The sequence below is a fragment of the Vipera berus genome, assembly GCF_964194415.1.
Source record: "Vipera berus genome assembly, chromosome: 5".
Classification (NCBI taxonomy): domain Eukaryota; kingdom Metazoa; phylum Chordata; class Lepidosauria; order Squamata; family Viperidae; genus Vipera; species Vipera berus.
The window spans coordinates 41,444,673-41,469,654 of NC_138207.1; the positions used below are offsets into that span (position 1 = coordinate 41,444,673).

Below are 24,982 nucleotides of genomic sequence, written 5' to 3' on the forward strand. Positions count from 1 at the left end.
AAATAAAAGAGCATGCAACTCTGATTGTTAAATACCTCCAAAAAATGGGTATAATACAGTGCAAATTAAAACATTGCCAACAGAACATAATAAAATGCAACATGGTCACAATAAAAAACTAGCACAGTATGTAAATAAACAGGTATATACTGACACAGCACGATAAAAAAATATTTCTAGTGTTTTCCTACACCATTTTCCCCCCTACAAATGCAGAGTTCCTTTTTTCCCCCAGATCAACCAAGCGTTGATGCATTGATTATGACAGGCTTGTCGCCTGAGGCCAACATTGTGGCTAAGAAAGAGTGACTGCTCAGAGTCACCCAGCGGGCTTTCATGTCTATGGTAGAACTAGAACTCAAGTTTCCTGGTTTCTAACTTGGTGCCTTAATTATTAGACAAAACTGGCTCTCAGCATGATAAAGTGTAATGCCATATGAAAACTGGCTTATTGGGTTGAGTTGGATTGAACGTGACTGACTCAGAGTGATGAACGAACTCTGGTCAGGTGGGAACTTGAGCCTGGACCTCCTAGTCCAAAACCACCTACACCAGCTGAAGCTTCTTTAAAGGAGAAAAGACAACCATTTTTTTCAGATAGATATAAGATTCCTATATTTCTCATAGTGATGGTCTGTTTCCCCACACATTACGAGTCCTGCATGCTTCTCTTCCAGTTGGCTCCATTGAGAAACCAAGAAAGCTGATGGTCCATTTGTTTGTCAGTGCTTCTGCTATCTCTTCCCACCTGTGCACAAGAACAGGCAAACAGCTAATCCCATTAAAGCAAGAGCACCGATGCTGATGCCTATCACTAGTGGAGTGTGTGAAGGTCCTTCATGTTGCCCTGCAAAAGGAAAAAGGAAGATTTAGGCCTGCTTTTAGGCAGGGAGGGGTTTGTTTTTTTGGTGGATGATGATGGAGCTGGGGAGAGGGAAAACAACATATTAAAATGACTTCTGACACAACTGTCATTTCAAATGCTATCTAAATGGAAGTCTTGCAGGAATAAAATCCTAAAAGGAAGTGTCTAGTGATGATTTACCGTACAGATAGATTTTCTTTCCCAAGCTAGAACTGTACCCTGGAAGGCAAGCAAGCAACCACAAATGCAATATTTATTTTGTACAATAGTTTGCCCTAGGTCAGGGGTAGGCAACCTTGGCTCTTTTATGACTCGTGGACTTCAACTCCCAGAATTCCTGAGCCAGCCATGCTGGCTGAAGAATTCTGGGAGTTGAAGTCCACGAGTCATAAAAGAGCCAAGGTTGCCTACCCCTGACCTAGGTGATGAGATCACAGACCCTGTTCTGCCTGTCCTCACATCACCTTATGAAACACTTCCTTTTTAAACCCCCTATAGCCCCTATTTGGGGTAGAGTCAGCGCAGCTAGATGGAACTGAGCATTTACTGACTGGATGCCCTTCCTAAGCATCAGGTATTTTATTTTCCTGTTTCATTATTCATTTCCAAGGTTATTACTTTCTATTAAGAAAAAGCAAAATACTGCAGAATTTTGCTCTTCAGTGTTATTGAGATAGCAGCGTCACTTTTATTGCATATCCTTTCCTCTTAGAATTAGTGAGTAAGAAGAATTGACTGAGCCAGGATAATTTCTCAGGCTATCTGTCTAGCCAAGTGCTTCTCTGCAACTATCAATTATTTCACATACCAGTAATAGCTTTTTTGTTGTTAGTATGCAGCCTTACAAAGTTGACACATGTTTCTTGTAGGAAGAACTGTAGATTGGTAGTTGTCTCCGGGAATTGATTCAGCTTCTTACTGGTATAATTGGCCACAAAAGTGTTAGACAAACCTTCCCAATTATTACTATTTGTGTGAAATTTCAGGAAATCGCTCCCATTCAGCAAAATCTTGTAGAAGCTTCTGGTGCCATTTTCAGACACTTCACACCCCTTTGTGCAATATATGAATATGGGATCTGCAATCAAAATATTCATTAGAAAAATATATACTAAATATTTATTTGAACATCATACACAAAGTAATGCAGCATAATATAGAACAAATGAAGCACTCAAACAGGCTTGCAAACATTCTTATACAATATGCATGTTTCCAATTGTTTTATCATAACTTCAATAGAATCAATATATTTTCAATTTTTTTAAGTGAAAATTACCAATTTCCAAAAAACTAAAAGTGAAAAAAGTGCAAAGAAATATAAAAAAGGGGGAAAAGTTACAAAAGTGGCTTCCAATCTTCTATTTTACTTCCCTTTTAAAGGACTTTTAAACAGACTTTGTGGACACCTATTAGACAGTATAACTCCTTATTTTTGCTGCCAGTGCTATGAATCATGGAGTTGGAAGTAACTTTACAAATTATTTAGTCCAATACTTTCCTCATTGTGGCATCTATTAGACTGACTCTGACAGGCCAACTTCTATTTGGCCTTCAGCAAAGGAGAATTGTGGCAACTTGTTCCTCTGACTGACAGTTCAGAAAATCAGGATTTCTAGCAGCCTCTTCCTTGTATGTAGTTTTAACTCACTGGGTCTGATCCTGCCCTCTAGAACATTAGAGAATACATCCACTTGTATCTGATAATCCTTCATTTTTTTTAAAGACTACCGGATCTTTCTTGGGTTCTGTAGGTCAAACATACTTGAATCCTTTAAACATTCTTTATAAAGCTTCTTCTAGACTACCATCTTAGAAATCATCCCCTGAACCTGCTCCAATTTGTTATTGTCCCTTTTGACCTTTAGGGCCCAAAAGTATAACATCTTGACCATAGCATGGATCTATTTTACAGGAACTGCTGCCAAACAATATCCCCCACATTATACTTGAGCCTTTTCTTTTTCCTACCCAGATGCGGAACATTACATTCTATTAAATTCCATTCTGTTTATTTCAGTGTACTATTCAAGCCTGAATCTTCCATCCCCCATAAAGTATTGGCCATCCCTCCTTCCTTTAGTACTGCAAATTTTGTAAGTATCCTCTCAACTCCCAAGTCAATAACAAAAAGTTGAACAGTATAGGGACATGGACAGACTTTACACTGCTGACTTCCCTCAAGCTGACATGCAACCATAACTTGTTGTTGTTAGCTGCGAAGTCGTGTCCGACTCATTGTGACCCTATGGACAACGTTCCTCCAGGCCTTCCTGTCCTCTACCATCTTCTGGAGTCCATTTAAGCTCACGCCTACTGCTTCAGTGACTCCATCTAGCCACCTCATTCTCTGTCGTCCCCTTCTTCTATTGCCCTCAATCTTTCCCAGCATTAGGCTCTTCTCCAGTGAGTCCTTCCTTCTCATTAGGTGGCCAAAGTATTTGAGTTTTAGCTTCAGGATCTGGCCTTCTAAAGAGCAGTCAGGGTTGATCTCCTCTAGGACTGACCAGTTTGATCGCCTTGCAGTCCAAGGGACTTGCAGGAGTTTTCTCCAGCACCATAGTTCAAAGGCCTCAATTCTTTGGCGCACAGCCTTTGTTATGGTCCAGCTTTCACTGCCATACATTGCAACTGGGAAGACCATAGCCTTGACTATACGCACTTTTGTTGACAGGGTGATGTCTCTGCTTTTTAGTGTGCTGTCTAGATTTGCCAAGCTGACATGTAGCCATAACTAGTACCCTCCAAAGTTCACCGAACTATAGTATGAGTATTTTACCATTTATAGAGAATACCTTGAGAAACTCTCAAAGTCTGATGAGTTCCAAATGCAGCATTGCTGCAACATCCTCCTCATCTAACATAGTAACTAACAAAAGAAACAACATTAACCTGTCATATTTTGTTTGCAACAAACCCATATTAGCTCCTGTTAGACATAGCATGGTTAGCTAATGATCACAAGCATGTTGTTAATCAGTTCCATATCTCCGATGAAATAATTCCATTTATTTTCACTGGGAAGTAAGGCTTTGTTTTTGAAATTGCTTTTAGAAAGTATATTGCATACATTTCCCAGCTCAAAATAGTGAAAATGATATTTTCATCAGTCATAAATGTTGGTGCTCAGCAATATCATCTTATTTAGAAAAAAGTCTGTTGCCTTAATATATACTCCAACTATTGCCACCTTAAAAACTCCTTCATTACTCACAGGATATGATCTTTTCCTTAGAGAGTATCATAACCATTCCCTGGAAGCTCTGCAGGTATTCGTGCAGTTTGCTTTCCGTCTGTTCCCAGAGGTTTGGTGCCTCTAATGATAACAACTGGCTCACATTCAGTTGTTCAATATCACCCTCCAAGCTATGGCTCAGTATCCCATCTAGGACGGCATTGCCCATAAATTCCGCAGAGTTCTCTTTTGAAAAGTTGGCAGTCAATGTCATGATGAAAGTATGAGTTTCTGAGGAGAAAAAAAATGAGATAAGCCGATGGAAGCAATAGTTTAAGTTCATTCTGCCCAGTCTACTGCTTCTGGCTAAACAGGTGAGGGATGGCAAGAGGATGGATCAATCCTCACCTTCCTTCCCCTTAGAAAATGAAAGGAAATCAGCCTGGCTGCTCTTTTTATCTCTCTCTTTTTCTCTCCCTTTGTTCAAAGGCATCCTGTAGTCTTAACTGAAAAAAGCAGAGGGATTTGTACAGGAAGTATTGCACATTCAGGAAGGAGGGGTTGCCTGCCTAATTTCCCCTTTGAGAAGATATTTCCCATAGCATTGACTGTGGCACTGATTGGATGATTGCCAAGGCATTATATGACCCAGACTGCCAGGCACCATTGTTTAGCCTCAACATTCTTCCTCTGGTGCAAGAAATGTGGCTAAGAGACCTGTTTTCCTGACAAGTTCTCTGGTTCACCTTATTTTTACTTGACCAATGTGTGTATGAGGGGATTCTTTTGGATAACCAGAGCTATGCCTAATATTCTGGGGAAACCAAAGTTCCATGATAAGCAATATAATGATGCAATTGTATGAAGATGGCTTTTCTCCTTGATTTTGGGACTGTTATTTTTTTCATTTAAAAAACAATGTGAAGCTGATTTACACTATGTTTTTTATTTATTCTGTGCCTTAAAATATGCAAGATTGAGAGTGAAGATAGGAAAAAGAGAAGCAATTGGCTCACCATACATCTAGGAGAAGAGAAACTGTTTTTGCAAGGCGCGTAGCCAATAATAAAACAGGAAATAGATTCAACATTGAGTCACTAACTCCTAAAAAACTGTGGGATATGGGTGCATTTGGAAGGCATGGATGTATATAGGGCACGTGCCTGTATATGAAAAGAAACTTAAAGCTTAAATAAGAGAAGCTCCCAGAAGTTCTTCAGGCTCCATTAAAACTGGATACCAGCCTTATCTCGTGGAATTTTTTCTTACTTTAAAACATCATTACTCTTTAGAACATGGTAACTATTGCACAATATCCCAGTCCTGAAGAATCTTTTTAGTTAATCATTTGCACAAATTTGTCCTGACTACTCCAAAAGGAATAGTCCTAAATTCACTCTATGCATGAGGATGAAAATTATTACTAATCTGTTCCAATTTAGAGTTCTGCATCTAATACTGTCAATCTTGGAAGATAATAGAATTTTATCTCTAAATAGACATTTACATGATTGCAATATGGTTCTTTCGGTCTAGCACTAATTTCCAAATCATGACTTCAGAACAGATTCTTTGTAAATTTCAAAATCATTAAAATATTTTTTACTGATTTGGATGTAACATGAAACAAATGCACAGATAAAAGTTTTGATCCATTCACTCTATTTCTGCACAAATGTACTTAGAAGTGTACAAATTACTTCCACAGTTTTCAGTAGAATACAGTCCCCAGCAAATGATATTTAGGATTACTGAACTAGTAAAATATTTTTAAAACCCAACATAAATAAAATATATTTATTTTCTACCTAAACGATAGTAGGATTAGCCCCAGGCAAATAATTTTAAAGAGGCTATTCTATAAATTGGTACTATAGATAATCCACCATCAGGTGTATGAATTAGATCTGTGAAAATAAGTGGTTATGAATAAGAAAGAGAAAGATCCATGGATACACATATTAATCTTTCACAGCCAATATCACAGTGGTAAAGACTAACATATTCTGCTACTTTTCACAGCTCACATTTATAGAGTGCTTAGCTAGCTTTATATTCACCCTTCCTGTTCCTTACTCAGAAACCTAATCAAATTACAGAATACTCACTACTTCCAGTTTTCAATCAAGACAACATGACTTTCCAAACTTACCTTCACCGTATGCCCAGTGATAGAGAGTCCAAGACTGGAGAAGAATTTGCAGGAGCAACATTCCCAATCAGGAGTCACTTATTTGCAAAACCAGGAACACTTCAGTGTTGTTAGTGAAGTAAGGTGTCTGGAAAGGAAACCTTGAAGTCTTTTATATGTCAAGCCAATATGTGTTAGTATCTCTGGGAACTACAAGCACCACCAGAAATCAGGGAGTTTCCTTTGCCAGGACTGGGCTGGAAGAGAGAGGGTACGGCTGGCTGGGAAGAGGCGGGTGGAGCATGTTTTCATCTTCCTATTTCCTCATGTTCAGCAAAGGAACTTTTTTCCTTGCCAGATCTGCCTCCTCCTGCTTCTCCCACAGCTGTGCAGGCTGTAGCTGGAAAATGGCTTTAAAATGCCAAGCATGATTCTGTTTTTGCCAAGTATAGTATTTGGGACTGAAAGACAAGGCAAACAAAACATGAGAAAAAGATCCAGTCAAAACATCAGCAAAAATAATATTCACAAAGGACAGAAAGAGTCCGTCTGCAGACAGTATAACCTGGATCATAGTGCCATTTGAAATTTCAAGTTTTGAGACTAGATATATAAAGATATTTTATTGCATACTACCCAAAAAGAGATATTCCAAGACTGCAGCATTGGAGAGAGATATACTGTAGAATGTCTTGGGTCCAATATCTAACTGAGACAAAATACAACCCAGGCAACAAATCCAATACTGTAATAGAGACAATTCCTACATTCTTAATCCATTTGTTTCGGCCCTTATATACTGTATATACATAGCGTGTCAATAGTTTGCCTAGCCACATGGGCTGACACTGCTATTGTATGCCTATTCTACAAAGACAGCCAGTATGAAACACAGGTAGTCCTTGACTTATGACCACAATTGTTACTAAGAGAGTCAGTTGTTAAGTGAATTTTGCCCCATTTTATGACCTTTCCTGCCACAGTTCTTAAGTGAATAATTGTTAAGTTAGTAACATGGTTATTAAGTGAATCTGGCTTTTTCATTGACTTTGCCTGTCAGAAGATCCCAAAAGGTGATCATATGACCTTGGGACACTGCAACCGTCATAAATATGAATCAGTTGCCAAGCATGTCAGAACATGCACAGTCTTATTGCAGTGAGGTAACCCAGGAGTAAACACAGTAAACAGTGGTTTGTATTAAATGATGGTTTATCATACACTATCTACAATATACACTAGGAACAAAATACATACACATGGTGATTCAGCAAACTCCAACACACAGCAATTACAGCAGGAAAAGGATGAGAGACTCCAGCAAATCTTTCCCTTTTATACTCAGACTCTTAAAGGGATACACACACCTGCTGAGTCATTCCTGTCATTGCATCATCCACCTTACATTACATTACATCCAGTGCCTTTTTTGTAAAAGAAAAAGGTGCCGGAACTCACATATGTCATACAACCCGCCTTGCCTACCCTACAAGGTTCCATCCAAAAAAGGTGCCGGAACTCCATTCTGAGCGTTCTATGAGAAAAAAAGCCCTGATTACATCATTATCTAAGCTGTTTAGCCTTTAAATCAGAGCTTTCCAACCTTTAGGGCACCAGAGAGGTTTTTTCCACAGACCGGAGGGTGCATGGTTTTGTGTGCTGCCTGCATCTCATGGATGGGGCTTTGCTTGTTTATGCATATTGGTTGCTGGCATGCCGCAGCCCGGTACTGGTCCATGGACCAGAGGTTGGGGACCCCTGCTTTAAATCATTATCCTGACAAAGCATCTTAACTTTGATGGTGCTAGACTTCCGGAGGAAAAAGGAGGAACCTGCCCCACTTTACATCGGGGAGGACTGTGTGGAGAGAGTTTCCTTCTTTAAATTTCTGGGAGTCTACCTCTGCGAAGATCTGACCTGGAAAGTTAATACAACCCAGGTGACCAGAAAGGCCCAACAGAGGCTTCATTTTCTCAGGGTCTTGCGGAAGAACAGGGTAGAACAATGGCTTATGACCCTCTTTTACCGGTCTACTATAGAGAGCGTCCTCTCATATGGTATTGTGGTTTGGCATGCTGGTCTGACAGCCGTGGATAGGAAGGCATTGCAGAAGGTGGTGAGCACAGCACAAGACATTGTGGACTGTCCCCTGACACCACTGGATGACATCGCCAGGGCTCGCTGCCTTGGAAGAGTGAGGAAAATTCTCAGGGATGACTCACACCCTGGACGGTATCTCTTTACTCTCCTACCATCGGGTAGGAGATATAGGAGTATAGCCAGCCGTACCAACAGGCTGAAGAACAGCTTTTATCCATGGGCTGTTAGGCTTTTGAATGGGATATAATTTTTATAAACTTTATGCATAATTGACTTGCGAAGCCAGTGTGTTGTGCAATTAGTTCACATGGTGTAATAAGATGGAGGGTTTGTGTCACTGTAAGCTGGGGGTTGGGGGCACGAAGGGAGGCTCAGCCAATCTCAATGTATACATGGTTGTACTTTGACAATAAAGGTTCATTCACTATCATGTGACCATGGGGATGCTGCAATGGTCATAAGCGTGAAAAATGGTAATTGGTCACTTTTTTCACTGCCTTTGTGACTTTGAATGGCTACTACGACAGGGATGTATATGGGGCATGTGCACGACCTGTAGTGCTTAGGGTACTGGATCAGAGTGAAGGAGACCATGTTTAAGAACCATTAAGCCATAAACTACATGACAACAAACCACAGTAAGGATTATCATGAAATGGGAACTCCGCCAAAATGACACTATGACCTGGTTTTGTAAGTGGGTTTGGTTAAAATCATGACTGTCCCAAAGTCACCCTATAAGCTTTCATGGCTAACTGTGGTCTAAAATATGGGAGCCCCCAGTTCTAATCTAATATCTCCTAAACATTATCTTATTCTGGTTCTCTTTATATGATTTTTGCTTGTTTTTAATCCCCTTTATTATTTTTTAAAATAAATCAAGGCAAACATATCTAATATTCCTTCTTTCTATTATCCTCACAACAACAACTCTGTGAAGTCAGTTGGGCTGAGACAAAGTGACTGGTCCAAAATTGCCTACCTGGTATATATAATATTAATAGAATAGCAGACTTAGGCAATATAAAGTTGCTACTGGCAATATATATATGCAGAACAGAAATATTACAACACCAAGAATTACTAAATGCATTCGAATGCGATAGCTGTTGCACATGGAACTATTTGCAAGCAGCAGAGGTGCTTCATCCTGCCCTTTCTCACACTTCTTTGCAGAAAACTGAACTGTGGCCTTAAAAGTCCCGCTGGCAGAAACACACTGTGGGAAATTGGAATGAAACATTGCATCAAACCCCAAAAGCATAACATTGTAATTAAGGGCAGAAGAAATACAGATCATGTTACATTTCACAAAAGTTAGACATGCTTTGAATTTTAAGTTGCTTCTGTCTATGGACAAAACTACAAACAATCCCATATTTATAACATGCATATGCAGCCTATATGAGTGGCAAGAGGTTTCAGCAATTCTTTGCAGCATTTATTCAGTGTTCAGTTTCAACAGAAAAAAGAAAGAATTAGCATATTTCTGTTTTTTTATATAAATTTTTATTGCTTTTATATAAACATATATTTAAACAAAAAATATATACATATAAAAAACACAACAAGACATAACATAAACAATACAATCAACAAAAATGCAACAAAAATACTTAGCTTCCGTTATTCCTAATCTTTCTAATCATTTTGGGGTGACTTCCTCGAGTCCCCCCTATCTGCGTTTCTTCATTAATCATCATTAGCAATTTCTATTTCATAATTTTAAATCGTATTTAATATCTATATTTAATTTCTTATCATTCAACAATCATAATTTCATATTGTCCTTAATATTAAACATTAAACTCTAAAACTACAACTTATAAACACTTCCAAGTCCATTTCAAACTAGTTGATATAACGATATTTCTTCAAATAGTCCTTGAATTTCTTCCAGTCTTCTTCCACCAACTCTTCTCCTTGGTCACGGATTCTCCCTGTCAGTTCAGTGAGTTCCATATAGTCCATCATTTTCATCTGCCAGTCTACCACCGTTGGTATTTCTTGTGTCTTCCAATTCTTGGCTATCAAAATTCTCGCCGCTGTTGTGGCATACAGAAAGAAAGTAACATCTTTTTTGGGAATTTCTTTTCCGACTATACCCAATAAGAAGGCTTCTGGTTTCTTAATAAATGTATTTTTCAAAACTTTCTTTAATTCATTATAAATCTTTTCCCAGAAGTCTTTTACTATGGGGCAAGTCCACCACATGTGGTAAAAGGTTCCTTCTACAGCATATTTCTGAGAGAGAGAAAGAAACTGAGAACTCAGAACATAATCCTGCTCCCACCCAAATTCCTAGGAGAATGCATGGTGCCACAGAATTCCTACAAAGAGCAGTATCAACCCTCAGCCTCCTCTTCAAGTCCAAATTAGTCCAGAGACGGAGAGTGTATAAAACTAACTAAAAAAAAATGCTTCATACATGAAACAAAAACATTGTATTCCAGAAGTTCTACTGAACTATTCTGAATGGGTCACAGTTTGCCAGAAATAAAATCGGGAATGTTAATTGTTAATGTTAATGTTAATTTTATTTGTATACCGCCCTTCTCCCGAAGGACTCAGGGCGGTGAACAGGGCACATATAAAATACAGGATACAAAAGTTAAAAAAGAATTAAACACAAGGCCCAAGCTAAAACAATAAATAATAATATAAGAACCACAATAAAATCCCAACCCATCCCCCATCAGGCCAGGCCGGCTTGTTCGAATAAATAGGTCTTCAGATCGCGTCGGAAGGAGCGAAGGTCGGGCGCCGTCCGGAGCTCAACCGGCAACCGATTCCATAAGTCCGGGGCGCCCACAGAGAAGGCCCTCCCCCTGGGGGCCACCAGACGACATTCTCTGACCGGTGGCACCCTGAGGAGGCCCTCTCTGTGGGAACGCACAGGGCGGAGGGAAGTTGACGCCGGCAGCAGGTGATCCCCAAGGTACTCCGGACCCATGCCATGTGGGGCCTTAAAAACCATTACCAAAACCTTGAATCTCACTCGAAAGACAACTGGGAGCCAATGCAGCTCGCGGAGCAGAGGTGTAACATGGGAGTTTTTGTTGTACTGTATATGATTTCAACCAAAAACAAAAGCCTCAGAGATAATTTTACGTGGAAGAAAGACAAGGATGGTCCATGCCTCTGAATTTCTCCCCTTTTTCTTTGCAGCTTCCAATGAAGTCCTTCCACCAGCCCTCCCTTCCTGCTGACCTTCTTAGCACTAGTCCTCTTTTTCTCCTCTGCAAACCTCAGTCAGGCTGTTGCCAACATCCCAATTGAAAACTTGTTGTTCAAAGTACAAACTGTTTTATATAACTCTATTCCAGACTGATTTTTTCACTTATTTGTATCACCATTCTACCTATTGTCTATCCACTGCAGGATGAAGGCCTCTTCTTCATGTTTCCAACCAATACAGTCCTGAGCTTTCTTTTGCCAATTGGGCCAATACTTGCTGATGTCATCAATCCATCTTGTTTTAGGTCTCTTTTGTGGACCCTTTTTATCCAGTGGGCTCCATTCTATGACACTTTTGGTCCACCTGCCATCAGTTCTTCTTGCTATGTGACCAGCCAATTTCCATTTCAATTCTTTTACCTTCTTGATGATATCATATACTTCCGTTTGTTCTCTAATCCATGGGCAGATATTTCTATCTTGTCTTGTAATGCCAAGTATGTATCTTTCCGTGGCTCTTTGCACCACTCATAGCTTTTGTATCAATTGTGAGGTTAGTGTCCATGTTTCACTGGCATATGTTAGAGCAGGTAGGCACACACTGATGGAAAACCTCCCCCTATACCTGAAAAGTTTTTGATCAACTTATTTGTATACATATGTACTTCTCACACAACCTTCCCTTGACTTTTCATGAGCTAAAAAATGGGTTATCCCACCTACCAGCATAATTGCTGTGCACATATGAAATGCACATCTCCAGAACTTTAACTGTCAACTGTCTTTTCTCAGTGCTTGCATTCACATTATTTTAGCCTAACATTGTGTATAAACCAACTGTGAAGCCAGTCGCAAATCTTACTTACATTATTAATAGTTAAGTTAACCAAGAGTTTATTCTCTGAGCATAGCCTGAAAATTCCATTAACTTAAAACATCCATGCTGATAATTCAAGAGTGAAATTTACAGATTTGGATTGGATTTAATGGAATCACCTTGACCACTCACAAGGCCATTATGTTTTTGGTAACTGAGATTATTGAATAAATATAGGTCAGATAGAAAAGCCCCAGAGAACAATGAAATGACAAAAATACTGACAACAGTCATCATGATATCTATTCTCTGTTTAGTCAAGATTTCAAAGAAAGATTAAAGAATTAGCTGAGCATAACAAGGTTTTACCCTCTTTTTGTAAAAAAAAACAAAAAACAAAAAAATCCTCTCCTGTACTCTAATCCAGTTTTTTTTATTCTTAATGAAGTTTCTGGGTGCTACTTTGAATATGGGTGAATGAAGAAAGCAGAAAAACTGGGGCCAGCCAAGTAAATATGAGTCAAGGTCCATGTAAATGGCAACAACTGAAAAAACAAAAGGCAGCAGAATCAAATGTGAATGGTAGTAACACAAACAGCAATCTTGACACTCCATTCATAGATGGGCATGGTTTATACATCACATGAGTACAGCCATTTTCCATTGATGTTAGCTTCTTCTGATCTATCCATATAAATATTTTTCCAGTCCTGTTTACAACAGCATCACCTTCCTCAATTCCTTCCCTATGCTCTTTTATACAATTATTACATATGAAAAATACTTTTACTAGCAACCTTTAGAAAAAGAGCCAGAAAGATACCAACTGCCCTACCAGCTTCTTTTTTGAGATGAAGCATTTGGTATAAAGTCTGAATCATCTGCTTCCTGTTTATAAAAGGATCATCTGTCTTTGAGGTTGCTCATTCAGTAGCAGCAGCAACATCTGGAGAGGGGAATTGTCAAAATAGGCAAGATAGTGGATGAAAATCCCATCCCTGGGATGGTATCATTTGTACATGCAGTGGTATTGGCATGTACAAAGAGAAGGAGACTAAACAATCCTGTTGCAGTCAATAACTTACCTATTTTTATTGTCTTAGGCTGCTTTTGCTACCAGGTTCACTTCATGTGCAAATATTTGGGAAGAGGTAGGAGGGATCTTATTTAATTATGGTGTGCTGTTACAAAACGATCAGGTAGAGAGAGAAAACAGGTCAGGGGTTTTGGGGAAATTATTTGCAGAAAGATATATGATGAGCAACTGAAATCTAGCTATTATAAAGAGTGGAGGGAAGATCAGTGGCTGATCTTCCTTCCTTTCAATCTGCAATCTTATTAATGGCGTGACAGTGACAGTGATGGAAGAAACTTTAATCTAAAGATCCAACTTTTTTAATGCTAAGTCAGTTTCTCACAAACTATCTATCCAGGATTTAATCCTGGACAAAACACTGATTTGGCATTTATCATAGATATCTGGATAAGAGTAGAGGGGAATTAATTTCTTCCAGTTTTGTGGGTGAATTACTGTATAAAGCAGCAGGCCAGCTTGGAGGGTAGTGAGGTATGTGGTATAGTGTAAAGGACATAAGGAATAAAGGAGTAAGAAGGCAGCCATGATATGTTATGCTTGATCTGGGTAGTTAGAGATATGAGTTGTTATGATAAAAGTAAGTTGGTAAAGTCAAGGATGTAGTTATGAGGAAGGATGTGAAAGACTGCTTAGCCAAGGCGGCCATAATTTAGGGAAGATGATTAAATAAACCAAGAGACTATCAAAGGGAGCTTGAGGAATGTTGTCAGGGCTTGTTAGAAGTCTGTTATCAGCATAAGGAATGTGCTAACTTCTGACTTTGTTGTGTACTACATATATGCAATGTATGTTTTATTTTACTTCTTTACTGTCCTTCCTTTGGGAACAGCATTTTCTTTGTGCTAAAATAAACTTTTTGGGCAGTGCTGAGCTTCAGAGTTTAATGACCCTGGTCTAGGCAATGTATTTCTTGATGTTTTGCTAGCAACTGTGGCTAACATCCTGAGAAGCAAGGTGAGCAGGGACTAACTGGGCTCCTATCTTTAAAACTAGGTGAGTAGGCTAAACACCAATCAAAAGTCAAGAGTGCTGTTGAAGCTGTTTTGTAGTATACAGAAATAGTCTAACATTTAATATCACTTTTAAATACACTCTTCCCTGCAGTGGATTTCAAGCAACACTTTGGTTTACCAAGGAATTGAGACTGATGAAATGGACTGCTGGAGAGCTTTAGCAGAAGTGGAAAATGCTCAGAAGTGGAAAAAGTAGCAGTAGATATTGTGAACACAGCATAAACCCCTGGTACAAGGACTGCATAGCTTCCCCCAAAGTAAATTAGATTCTAATTCTGTAATTGTGTCTGAACAAAACAGGCCCACATGTTTTTCCTTATTGTAAGTCTTTCAAGATAATGGAAAAGAGCCATAACAGTCAGAAGAGATTCACCATAAGCAATTTTCATTGGGTTGTTTTTTGTTTTTGTTTTTTTTTGTAGATAAGGTTAATGAATATTTTTCAGACTCATCATTCTGAAGGTCTCCCAATAGCTTTAAATGGTTAACAGGCAATTTCCAAAAGTTTCACCGGGGCAACATCTTCATTGATGAATTATTTATCTTTATTCCAGTGTATTTCCTCATCACTTACTGCTAGATCTGAGTCCAGTGGTTTGTGTAATCAGTTAGGATATTTGACACCAATGCCCATCACGCTTCACTTGTTCACAATGAATGATATCTGTCATTTTGATGCCTATTTTCTAATGTGCAAATATCTCTTTGAGGCTCTTTCCACTTTACTACTCTGAACAAGTCAAAATCTAGCAAATTTGACTATTCAACTAGTCATGCCTGACCCCTTATAAATATGGCAACATAACACCACTACAGCACCAGGACAGAACCCCAGGGGACCGCCTAGTTGCATTCCTGTATTATGAGAAATGTCAATTTAATTTCTATTTGTTTTCTATTCTTTAGCCAGTTGTTCATCCATAAAGGACCTGCTCTTTTATTCCATGACTTTTAAGCTTACTGAGAAGTTTGCAATGATTATACAGACCTCTGTATTGGTTGTAAAACTGCCAAATCTTCCTGGAATGAGTTTGCCCTTTTAATTTTCTTTTTCACTGATCTTTTTCAATTTTGAGAAGTTTTCTTTCTTGAAGTCAAATATAACTGTGAGGGATTTGGTATGTGGGTTATCGCTTCCTTGAATATTGAATTTTGCAATAATGGTAAATATCTGTAGCTCCGGTATAGGATGAGTGAAGATTCATTCTCCAAGCTTGTAGTTTCCAAACAGGCTAGGTAACATCTTCACAGAGTTTAAGGGGTGTCTGTGTTCTTCTGTTTATAAGGGCTTTATGTTGTCAGTAGGTCAGTAGGTCTTGTGATGGGTCAGGTGTGACTGTGTCAAGTGAGGGTCTTGTAACTATCTTGTGATAGATCAGGTGTGAGTCATCAGTGAGTGTTGTGATGAGTAGGTTATATCAGGTGAGGGTCATTGTGAGATGTGGTACTGGTTGGGGTTTGTGTGGGTTGGTTGAAGGTCTGTGCTGTCTCTGGCTGGATGTGCGGTTGATTTGGATTCTGAGGGGTTTATAGGCTGGTTGTAGACCAATTTGTCGATGGAATTGCTTGTGGTGTGCCAGAATGCAATGAACTCGTGAGCATAGTGGGTGGTAGCACGGCTGATTTTTGTGTTGCTCCAACTGAACTTGTGCTGTTTGGTCAGTCTTCCTAATCAGTTTGACTACATATTTCTCGTTAAATTCTGGGTACTAGTCAAGAGGAGGTCTCGTATTAAAGAACCAATCAACCTTGAACATTATAAACACCACAATAAACAACCCGGTGCAATAAACAGCATACTCACAAACTTGAGTGTATGATGTCAGTGGATAGGACTAGGGCAGACATGTCAAACACAAGGCCCGGGGGCCGGATCCGGCCCGCGAAGGGGTTTCATGTGGCCCGGAAAGCCATCCTGGAAACAGTGAGGGAACGGCCCCCACTGCCATGGCCCTGGCCCAGAGACCCTCCTCCTGCCAGAGACCCTCAGATCTGTCCCACTCCTGCCCAGGCCCCCATAGGCACCCTTGATGCGACCGATGTAGAGCTGGCCACGCCCACCCAGTAGGCCATATGCACTCTAGCCACGCCCACCCAGTAGGTCACGCCCACCCCGGCCATACCCACCCGGCCCCCTGAGGGCGACCGCAATGCTGATGCGGCCCTCAATGAAATTGAGTTTGACACCCCTGGACTAGGGAAAGAAATGTAATGGGCAATGTTAAGGAGAGAAGTGATAAGCAACTTAGATGGGTGTACAATAGCAAGCATTTCAGGGCCATTCTTGGAAAAACTTGAGATTCCGTGTCTTCTCCATCGCACCTGAATTAAGTCATTTAGGGAGCAAATCCCAGTAGGAGCCTGTTGATCACTACTATCAACCCATTTCACCAGCTGCAGCTCAGGACTAAACGATACCTGATGCAGACAAATTGACAGTGATTACATTTCCACCACAGCGCCTGCGCTGGCCAGGTAGCCCCTCCCCCAGGACGAAGACCAGTCGAGAGGCGGAGCTTCTAGAAGCCGCGATTCCTGGAGTGCTGCTGTTGCTCGTGATTATCTTTAGATTTTTGCACCCCGGATAAAGCTGGGAAAATGGCGGGAACCGATCTAAGCTCAACGGGGCTGGACCTAGAGAAGCTACGCATGGCGGGCGCCGGTCTAGCGTTGGCTGTGCTCACCAGCGGCGGCGACGCACAAGGTCAGTCGCACCGACCCCCGGCTTTCCTTCAGTCGAGCCGGCTCAAAAAACGCCAACTGGGGGTGTGCGAGTCGCGTGCTGCCAGATGCAACGTGCAAATGAGCACGTTTAGAGCTGAGCACAAGCGAGCCTGCTAACTAGGCTTGAGCAGTAGAGCCTGTGCCTTATGGAGGACAAGAGTCGAAAACCCTAAAGCAAGTCCGCCCTTGAGGGCCTGTTGCAGAAATCTCCTTCGCCAGGGTGTTTCTGCTCCGCCTCCATTGCAAAGCCTGATTTTACTAGGTGCTCGCAGAAGGGCGCCCCGGAGGTTGGCGGAGGGCGCTGCTCTCTGCCGCATCTGCCCTCATCGTGGGTGAGGCGGAGGTTAGCGGTGCAATGTTCAGACCTGACGGGCTAAGAGATTCCCCTTTGGAACAGGCTCCGTGGCAAGAGCTGTGACGACTCTGCTTGTTTGACGCATGCAGCCTTGGCACATGGCAGGCAACTCTGCACATTCGCAGAAGGGCATTTCCTCCATGATGAGCCAAGGAAATTTCCCTGTCCCTCTATTCACATTTTTAGGGCTTTCGGAACTGAGCTGCAAAAATCTAGACGAGGACTAGGTGATAGCAAAAAGATGTGGGTGACTCCTTTTTTGTCATTAGTCTTCATCCGGAGTTTTGCAATCACATATCACTGCATTAGGACGCGGTGGCTCAGTGGGTTAGGACGCTGAGCTTGTCGATCGGAAGGTCGGCAGTTTGGCGGGTCGAATCCCGAGTGCCGCGTAACAGAGTGAGCGCCTGTTACTCGTCCCAGCTTCTGCCAACCTAGCAGTTCGAAAGCACGTAAAAATGCAAGTAGAAAAATAGGGACCACTCCGGTGGGAAGGTAACAGCGTTCTGTGCGCCTTTGGCGTCTAGTCATGCCAGCCACATGACCACGGAGATGTCCTCGGACAAGCGCTGGCTCTTCGGCTTTGAAACGGAGATGAGCACCGGCCCCTAGAGTCGGAAACGACTAGCACGCATGTGCGGGGGAACCTTTACCTTTACCTTTACCTATCACTGCATTGCATTTTAATCAGAGCATCGGTCCGTTAAATTTTTGTCATTCTTCATTTCCCCAATGTCTGCTTAATGCAGTCCTAACATAGGTTGCAAAAAATGTTCATAAAGAGTATTTTGAACGTGAAAAGACAAAATTGCATCCTTTGCTTCTATACTAGGCATAGGATTTGAGAGGATAACCAGCAAAGCCATCTTTTTGGGGATTCAGAATTGGAAAAAGGCTTACTGTAGAGAGATGTATGTGTTTTGCATGCTGATTTCTGAAATATAAATATTGTAAACTGTGGGTCCTTGGTGCTCCCCGAGCTTGGTTGTTTTTTTGCAACCATTTCATTATCAAACTAGTTATCAAACTAGTTAACATCAAATTCTTGATACAAGGAGTTTTTCTTGAAGCAGGTCACCTCATTAGACAACTGGGATATGTCAATGCAGGTGCTTTCATTTGCCATTGACTGCATTTGATCTATCACAGGATTTAGGGGGCTTGGATTAGATCTGCCTGAATATTTTTAAAAGTTAGGGTAATGGTTAATAATTAAAGCTGATTACTTGAAAACTAAAGCTGCATTTGTGTTCAGTATTTTGACTAAGGATTTTTTTCCTCATAAATACTGTATATCAGGGTCTTGTCTGATATATATTGTAGTCCTGCCTTGACTGTTATGTTAGACAAGTAGCTGTTATTTCTAGATCAATATCCGTAGTCCTTCAAGGGACAGAATGCCTTTGATTCTAGTGAAGAATCTGTGACGTATGTTTTAGTGTCTTTAGCAAAAAGGGAAATTCAGAAAGTATTATTGATCTTTTGCTTCCAATCATTAAAATACTATACTTGCTATGACTAAAAACACACAGGTCAAGAAAAATTGAAAATAAGATTGCATACTCAGTTGGAATGCTGGCTATTAGTTGGATTAATCAATGATGCTTAATGATTTATTATAAAAAAATTTTTATAAAATTTTAATTCAAAGCTTTAGTGTGTGTTAAAAATAACCAAACCCCCTTCAAATTTCCAACTATATATTGTATTTTCAATCATATCAGTGCTACTATAAATCAACAGTGTATTATAGAAAATTGATATAAATCTACAGTAATGGCAGAATCAATTTAGTTGTAACGAACTGTAATTCCTGGATCTTTTCTCTTTCTCAAGTGAGTCTTAGAAAAATGGAATTTGATGGTTGTTCATAATGTGTGTTTTATTCCATAACAGCTGTCACCCTTATATAACCTTTACTTTGCCCTTGTTTTCTACAATGTAATAATGAAACAATCTGACAAATTTAGAATGAAAAGTTACAATAGATTTTGTCTACAAGGTACTTCTATGAATTATAGCAGCTTAATCTTTTTATTTATTCTTTCAGGGTAACAAGCCAAACTTGTATGTAGCACAGGCTTTTTAAACAATGTAAAATCTCATTTTTATTAACTAACTGGGTAAGAGGTGTCTTTTGAAGCTAAATGTCTGTGATTCATATTAATTTCAGGGAGAGAGAGAGATTGATAAAGTATGTCTAAATTTTTAATATATATGTAATTATGCTACTCAAGGGACCCGGTGGCTCAGTGGGTTAGGACGCTGAGCTTGTCGATCAGAAGGTCGGCAGTTTGGCGGGTCGAATCCTGAGTGCCGCGTAACAGAGTGAGTGCCTGTTACTCGTCCCAGCTTCTGCCAACCTAGCAGTTCGAAAGCACATAAAAATGCAAGTAGGTAACAGCGTTCCGTGCGCCTTTGGCATCTAGTCATGCCGGCCACATGACCACGGAGACATCCTCAGACAAGCGCTGGCTCTTCAGCTTTGAAACGGAGATGAGCACCGGCCCCTAGAGTCGGAAACGACTAGCATGCATGTGTGGGGGAACCTTTACCTTTAATTATGCTACTGATATAATTCATATCAATTAGCTGGGCTGCTTTAGAAGCAATATCTGGTCCAAATATGTGGGATGAAATCCAAACTACAATTTTGTCCATTCCATCCAAAGATCACTAAAATGAGTAAAATCAAAGTTTTACCAAAATTGTAAATAAAACACATTAATTATTTTAAAATCGGTGAACAAACTTCTAAGATTCTTCCCATACGTTGGGTGTCAAACTGCTGGCCGGTTGCATCATATGATTGCTGCGGCCACCCGAGCTCCAGCAATGCAAAAAAAGTTGTGACATGTCACATGACGTGGCGAGTTTGACACCCATGCCATAGGTCAATCATAGTGAGGAGTAGAAATGGATGGAAAAGAATCCAGCTGAGCTGCCTTTTTAAAGTAATTGTTGCCTCCCTTGGTTCCTCTCTCCTTAAGGCACCTTTCTACAACCCCAGAATTATTGCTGGATGAAATCTCTTTTCCCTTTGTATGACATGATTCCTAATCTCTGTTGTTGACATTTTTTTCCATATCACATGAAAATGTTCTAGTGTTAAAGGCAACCAGCTATGGAGCTAGAAACAGCAACCTACTTCAGAGGAAGTTTCCTAATATTAACCAGTTAAGGACAGAATTCTAACCATAGGTTGCACTATCTTTTATTTACCGGTATATGGTATAAAATATATGTTGCCTTTCAAACAACAGGTGTTTTAACTATGAATTATATCTGCAATTCTGTCTATTCTAGTGGGGTTTGTAGCAGATTCTTGAGAAGATAAAGTAGCAAGTATTTTTCCAAATCATCTTCCACTCCCATTCTATACTTTTATTGTTTGATTATTTTATATATTCATTTTATATAAAATAGTTTGTACAGAAGTAGACTTTTAAAAATAGCAAGATTAAGCAGTGAATGTGACAACATTTTAAATCAAACACAATGTTACATAGAATAAAACTGCTTACTTTAAATGGGCAAATAATTGTCTTGTCTAACTGTCTTAGGGGGAGCTCCACAATTGGTTCACCACTTTAGTTCTGTTTACCACCAACATACCTGATTTTCATTGTGGGAGATACATGTGGGTTTTTTGAACCAGATATGCACAAATTAACGTACTAAGGCAATGTGCAGTTCCTCAAAACTAGAATGTCACTTAAGAGATTGCTGTTGGTTTATAATTTGCAATGTAACAACAAGGGAAAGTATTAAGTCTTGGGAGTAATTTTTAACTGTGATTTAAATAAATTTTTAATTTAATCTTTTCATCTCAGTCACTTCCACTTCTTTCCCTTGGTTCTGCTCCTTTTCCTGACACAGGAGTCAAAGATCAAATATGATCTTGTGAAAAACAGACCATCTTTGGCTGGCCAACAATATTTCAGCCCTTCAAATGTTGAAATAAAATTCCATCGGTATGCAGTGTTCTATCTAGAAAGGGATTGAAGTAATAGCTACCTACTTTAGAAATAAATGCAAGCGATACACCATCAGAATTACTTACATATACTCCTAGTCACCAAATTTGACCGGAACATTGCTGGTTTCAGAAAGTTATTAGATTTCAATTCTAGATCCAAGTATTTCACACTTTCTAGAACAAGCTATTTCCTCAGTCTTGTCTGAATTGAGTTACAAATTATACATTCACAACTAAGCCTTCACTGTGTCCTAAATGTTGAAATTTTCTGTTCTATTTTTGGCAGTAGAAAAGAAAAAGAGCTGGGTATAATCAGGAAAGTTGTGAAACTTGATTTAATTCCGTTATGATCCAATAGAGGACAACATGATGACCTAATAGTCACCAGCTCCACTATATCATGCCATATAGCCAAATAATTTCAGAAGCAATGCAAAAATGCAAAGAGAACAGAACGTGAAACTCACAATCTATCCACGTGAGCTTGATCTTCATTGTAACAGTAAAATACAGAAGCACCAGTAGGCAGCTGTGAGTGGCCATTCCAGGCAGAAGAAATGGCAGAGCAGAGTTCAGAGTTAATTTTCAGTATCTCTGAAAAACAGCTGAGCATGTCTTTGGCAGTCTTAGCTCCTCTAAATGTCTGATCACACGATTCTTTGAAAGAGTGTTGAATGAGATAAAGTAAATTATTAAACTAATTCCTATATAAAATTAAAGCTACATTGGATTCATTTATTTTATAATTGGAGTTTAGGGAATTCTATAAATTAGCTTTACATTAATTGTTACTTTGGCTCTATGAATAATGCTGCAAATTAAGCCTAATCTACTATAGTTGATTAGAGTGGCTAGTATGTGATCTACTTGCCAATACGTTTTTTTTCTTTTGGATTCAGTTGGCTTCTGAGTTTCATGCAGAGGATAAGAAAATATGGTTTGGCCAAAAGAAACAAAAAATATGTTGATTCACATTCAAAACTTTGGTGAATCTTTTAGAGCAGCCTACTCCTGTGGTCTTAGATGTGATGAATCAAATGTTTATAGATATCAGTGAATAAATGTCTGTATTTTCCTTTCTTTCTGCATTTCATTAAAGATTTTAAAGTGGCTTACTCTATTTTTTTAAAAAAATAGTTCCAGTAGTAATTAAAACTATTGAAACAAAAATGTTGTTTTTCCACATACCACTGTTAAGCAAAACTTAGCCTACATAATACTGGTACTCAACCATTGATTATAGTTTTGTGTAAGATCTTCTAAGTAGTTAAATTCTCACTGTAGAAGAAAAACTAGAAAAAAAATTCAGTGGCATACAGTAATCTATACATTTTAATATACTTTAGAGGATCTAGGGCAGTCCTTATGACAACTGCATAAGTAGAATGCTTTTTAATAATCCTGCTTTATGTTTGCTTACTATTTTGACATCATAACAGTGTAACAAGATCTAGCCAGTGTGACAAGTTGGTTAGGTATCTAGGATTTGATCCATTCATAAACCTCAGTATTAACATAATTCACCAGCCAAGGGATGCTTGATTACATGCTATATATGGAGAACATAAGAATGTTAACCTAAGGGCACTGGCACAGGGATCAAAGACAAACCAATTTGTACCTGCATTACAAATGGTGTTTCCTATCATTGCTGTTGGATGAATCTCTGCTAAAATTACTATTTGGTTGGATTATAAAGCAGTGGACTTATTACCCACCTATATAGAATAATTAGATGGTTTTCCACAAACAGTTAGAATCTGATGGGTTTGTTTTAATGGAAAACATAAAATGGGTGGGTGTATTTTTTTGTTTTTTTGCATGTAGAAAAATTCTTTGTAATAAAAATCCTATGTAGTTAACAGCGCTGGATTACCATTAGGAGATCTGAATTGTAGTTCTCACATCAACATGAAAGTCTATAGCCATGGTGGCGAACTTATGGCACGCGTGCCACAGGTGGCACGCAGAGCCCTCTCTGTGGGCACATGTGCCGTTGCCCCACTCCTAGGCCTTCAGCTGGGTTTTATAAAACCTTTTTAGCTTTAGGCCTCTGCTGCCATGCACAAAAAAAAAAAGGTTCAATCAATCAATTTCAACTTCTCGCAGGGAAAAAAAAGATTTTGCAAAGTTGGAATTGATTGATTGAACTTTTTAGTCCCACCCAGTCTGCCCTTACCACCACAGCCATGCCCACCCAATGGGCCACACCCACCTGGCACCCGACAATACATAAGTGGGTTTTGGGTTGCAGTTTGGGCACTCGATCTCTAAAGTTCGCCATCACTGGCCTATAGGGTGACTTTGGGCCAGTCATACTTTCTTCATTCTAGACTGAGAAACTGAAAATTATCTTAGAAGAAGATAGTGACAAACCATTTCCAAAAATATTGCCCCCCAAACCCCTGTGTGGCCCTAGCTATGTAATTGCCAGGAGCCAACATTTGCTTGAAAGTCATTAACAAAAGTGAGGGGTCTTTGGCGCGCTCTGAGCTTGGTTGTTTTCTTCCTAGCAATGATGATGTTACCTAGTTTGAGTAATGAAACATTTGCAAGAAAACAAGCTTAGAGAGCACCAAGGATCCCTCATTGCAACCCTGAACTATAAATATTCTCCTTTATTAGTCATAACAGTATTTTATGTTTTAATTTTTGATTGGGAGCCAACTGGAGTTTGTTACAAGTTGAGTGGCTACATAAATTTTTAAATAAATAAAAACAAACCATACCAGTATCAAAATATGTATACAAGGAAAATATTTTTAAGTCAAGGTCAAGTAAGGATCAGTATTGAAATGTAAATAAAAGGAACAATCTACATCCTGCAGTAGTTATTAAGGAAAACAATCCTTTTAGAGGACTTGTCCGTTTCAGTTTCCTGCTTTCATAAGCCTTTCCTTTCAGATAAATTAGAGTAGTGAATATGAGGATATTCCATTTTGGAAAGTTCCACCCTGAAGGAATTCCAGGGAGGAGAATAGGGATGGAGTCTCCTCCTGGGGACCTGCAAGAGTTCAAGTCAGCACAACCCGTGTGTGTGTGTGTGTGTGTGTGTGTGTGTGTGTGTGCCTTAGCCCAGTACAGAGGGGGAAATGCAAGAGTTTCATTTCTCTGCCCAAGGTAAAACATAATCAGCACAACTGAGTTATGTGATATCAGTGTCAGAAATTGAAACAATATCAAACTTTTTTATAATTGCATAATGTACCGTAATAAATTTTTGTAATAACAGTCATTTATTCATCAGATAACTTTGAGCCATTTCATCATACATTGACCCTACCCAACATTTCTAATTTGCATCATAAAAGCAGTAAGAACCTTCCCTGAATAACCAAACTTTTTCTAGTAATACATTTGATGCATTTGGAGCTCTCATAAAAGTAAGACTGCCAGGTCTGGATTAAAAATATCCAGATGACCTTGAGATGGCAACAAGCGATAAAAAAAAAACTTGAAGGCTTTGCTGCCATTAATGGTTGTCCTGATTTTTACAGCCCAAATCTGATAGTCCTAATGAAAAGACAGCATGTTTCATTTTTTAAAAAAC

At 39.4% G+C, this 24,982-nt stretch overlaps 2 protein-coding genes across 3 annotated transcripts in view; one reads left to right on the forward strand and one right to left on the reverse strand.

Moving 5' to 3' along the window:
* Positions 1-243: 243 nt before the first annotated feature.
* Positions 244-6,420, reverse strand: LOC308669215 (endothelial protein C receptor-like). Its single transcript, XM_081329808.1, has 4 exons — positions 6,193-6,420; positions 4,080-4,331; positions 1,674-1,943; positions 244-847 (listed from the first exon to the last, which is right to left on the reverse strand). The coding sequence occupies exons 1-4, from the start codon at positions 6,251-6,253 to the stop codon at positions 735-737; spliced, it is 696 nt and encodes a 231-aa protein (XP_081185934.1). The 5' UTR covers positions 6,254-6,420; the 3' UTR covers positions 244-734.
* Positions 6,421-16,885: 10,465 nt separating this feature from the next.
* The window catches only part of PFKL (phosphofructokinase, liver type), an 81,706-nt gene continuing 73,609 nt past the window's right edge, over positions 16,886-24,982 (forward strand). For both annotated transcript variants that reach the window (XM_081329093.1, XM_081329092.1), the window contains exon 1: positions 16,886-17,078. In XM_081329093.1, coding sequence (XP_081185219.1) covers positions 16,973-17,078 — 106 coding nt within the window. In that variant the 5' untranslated portion in view covers positions 16,886-16,972. The remainder of the gene's footprint in view (positions 17,079-24,982) is intronic.

Excerpts from the sequence above, each read along its gene's own strand:
- LOC308669215 (XM_081329808.1), bottom strand. The coding sequence starts at position 6,253 with ATGTTGCTCCTGCAAATTCTTCTCCAGTCTTGGACTCTCTATCACTGG. Across the intron at positions 1,944-4,079 it reads TAAGGAAAAGATCATATCCT|ATCCCATATTCATATATTGC; the intron begins GTGAGTAATGAA and ends TTTTGATTGCAG. Across the intron at positions 848-1,673 it reads CAACAAAAAAGCTATTACTG|GGCAACATGAAGGACCTTCA; the intron begins GTATGTGAAATA and ends TTCCTTTTGCAG.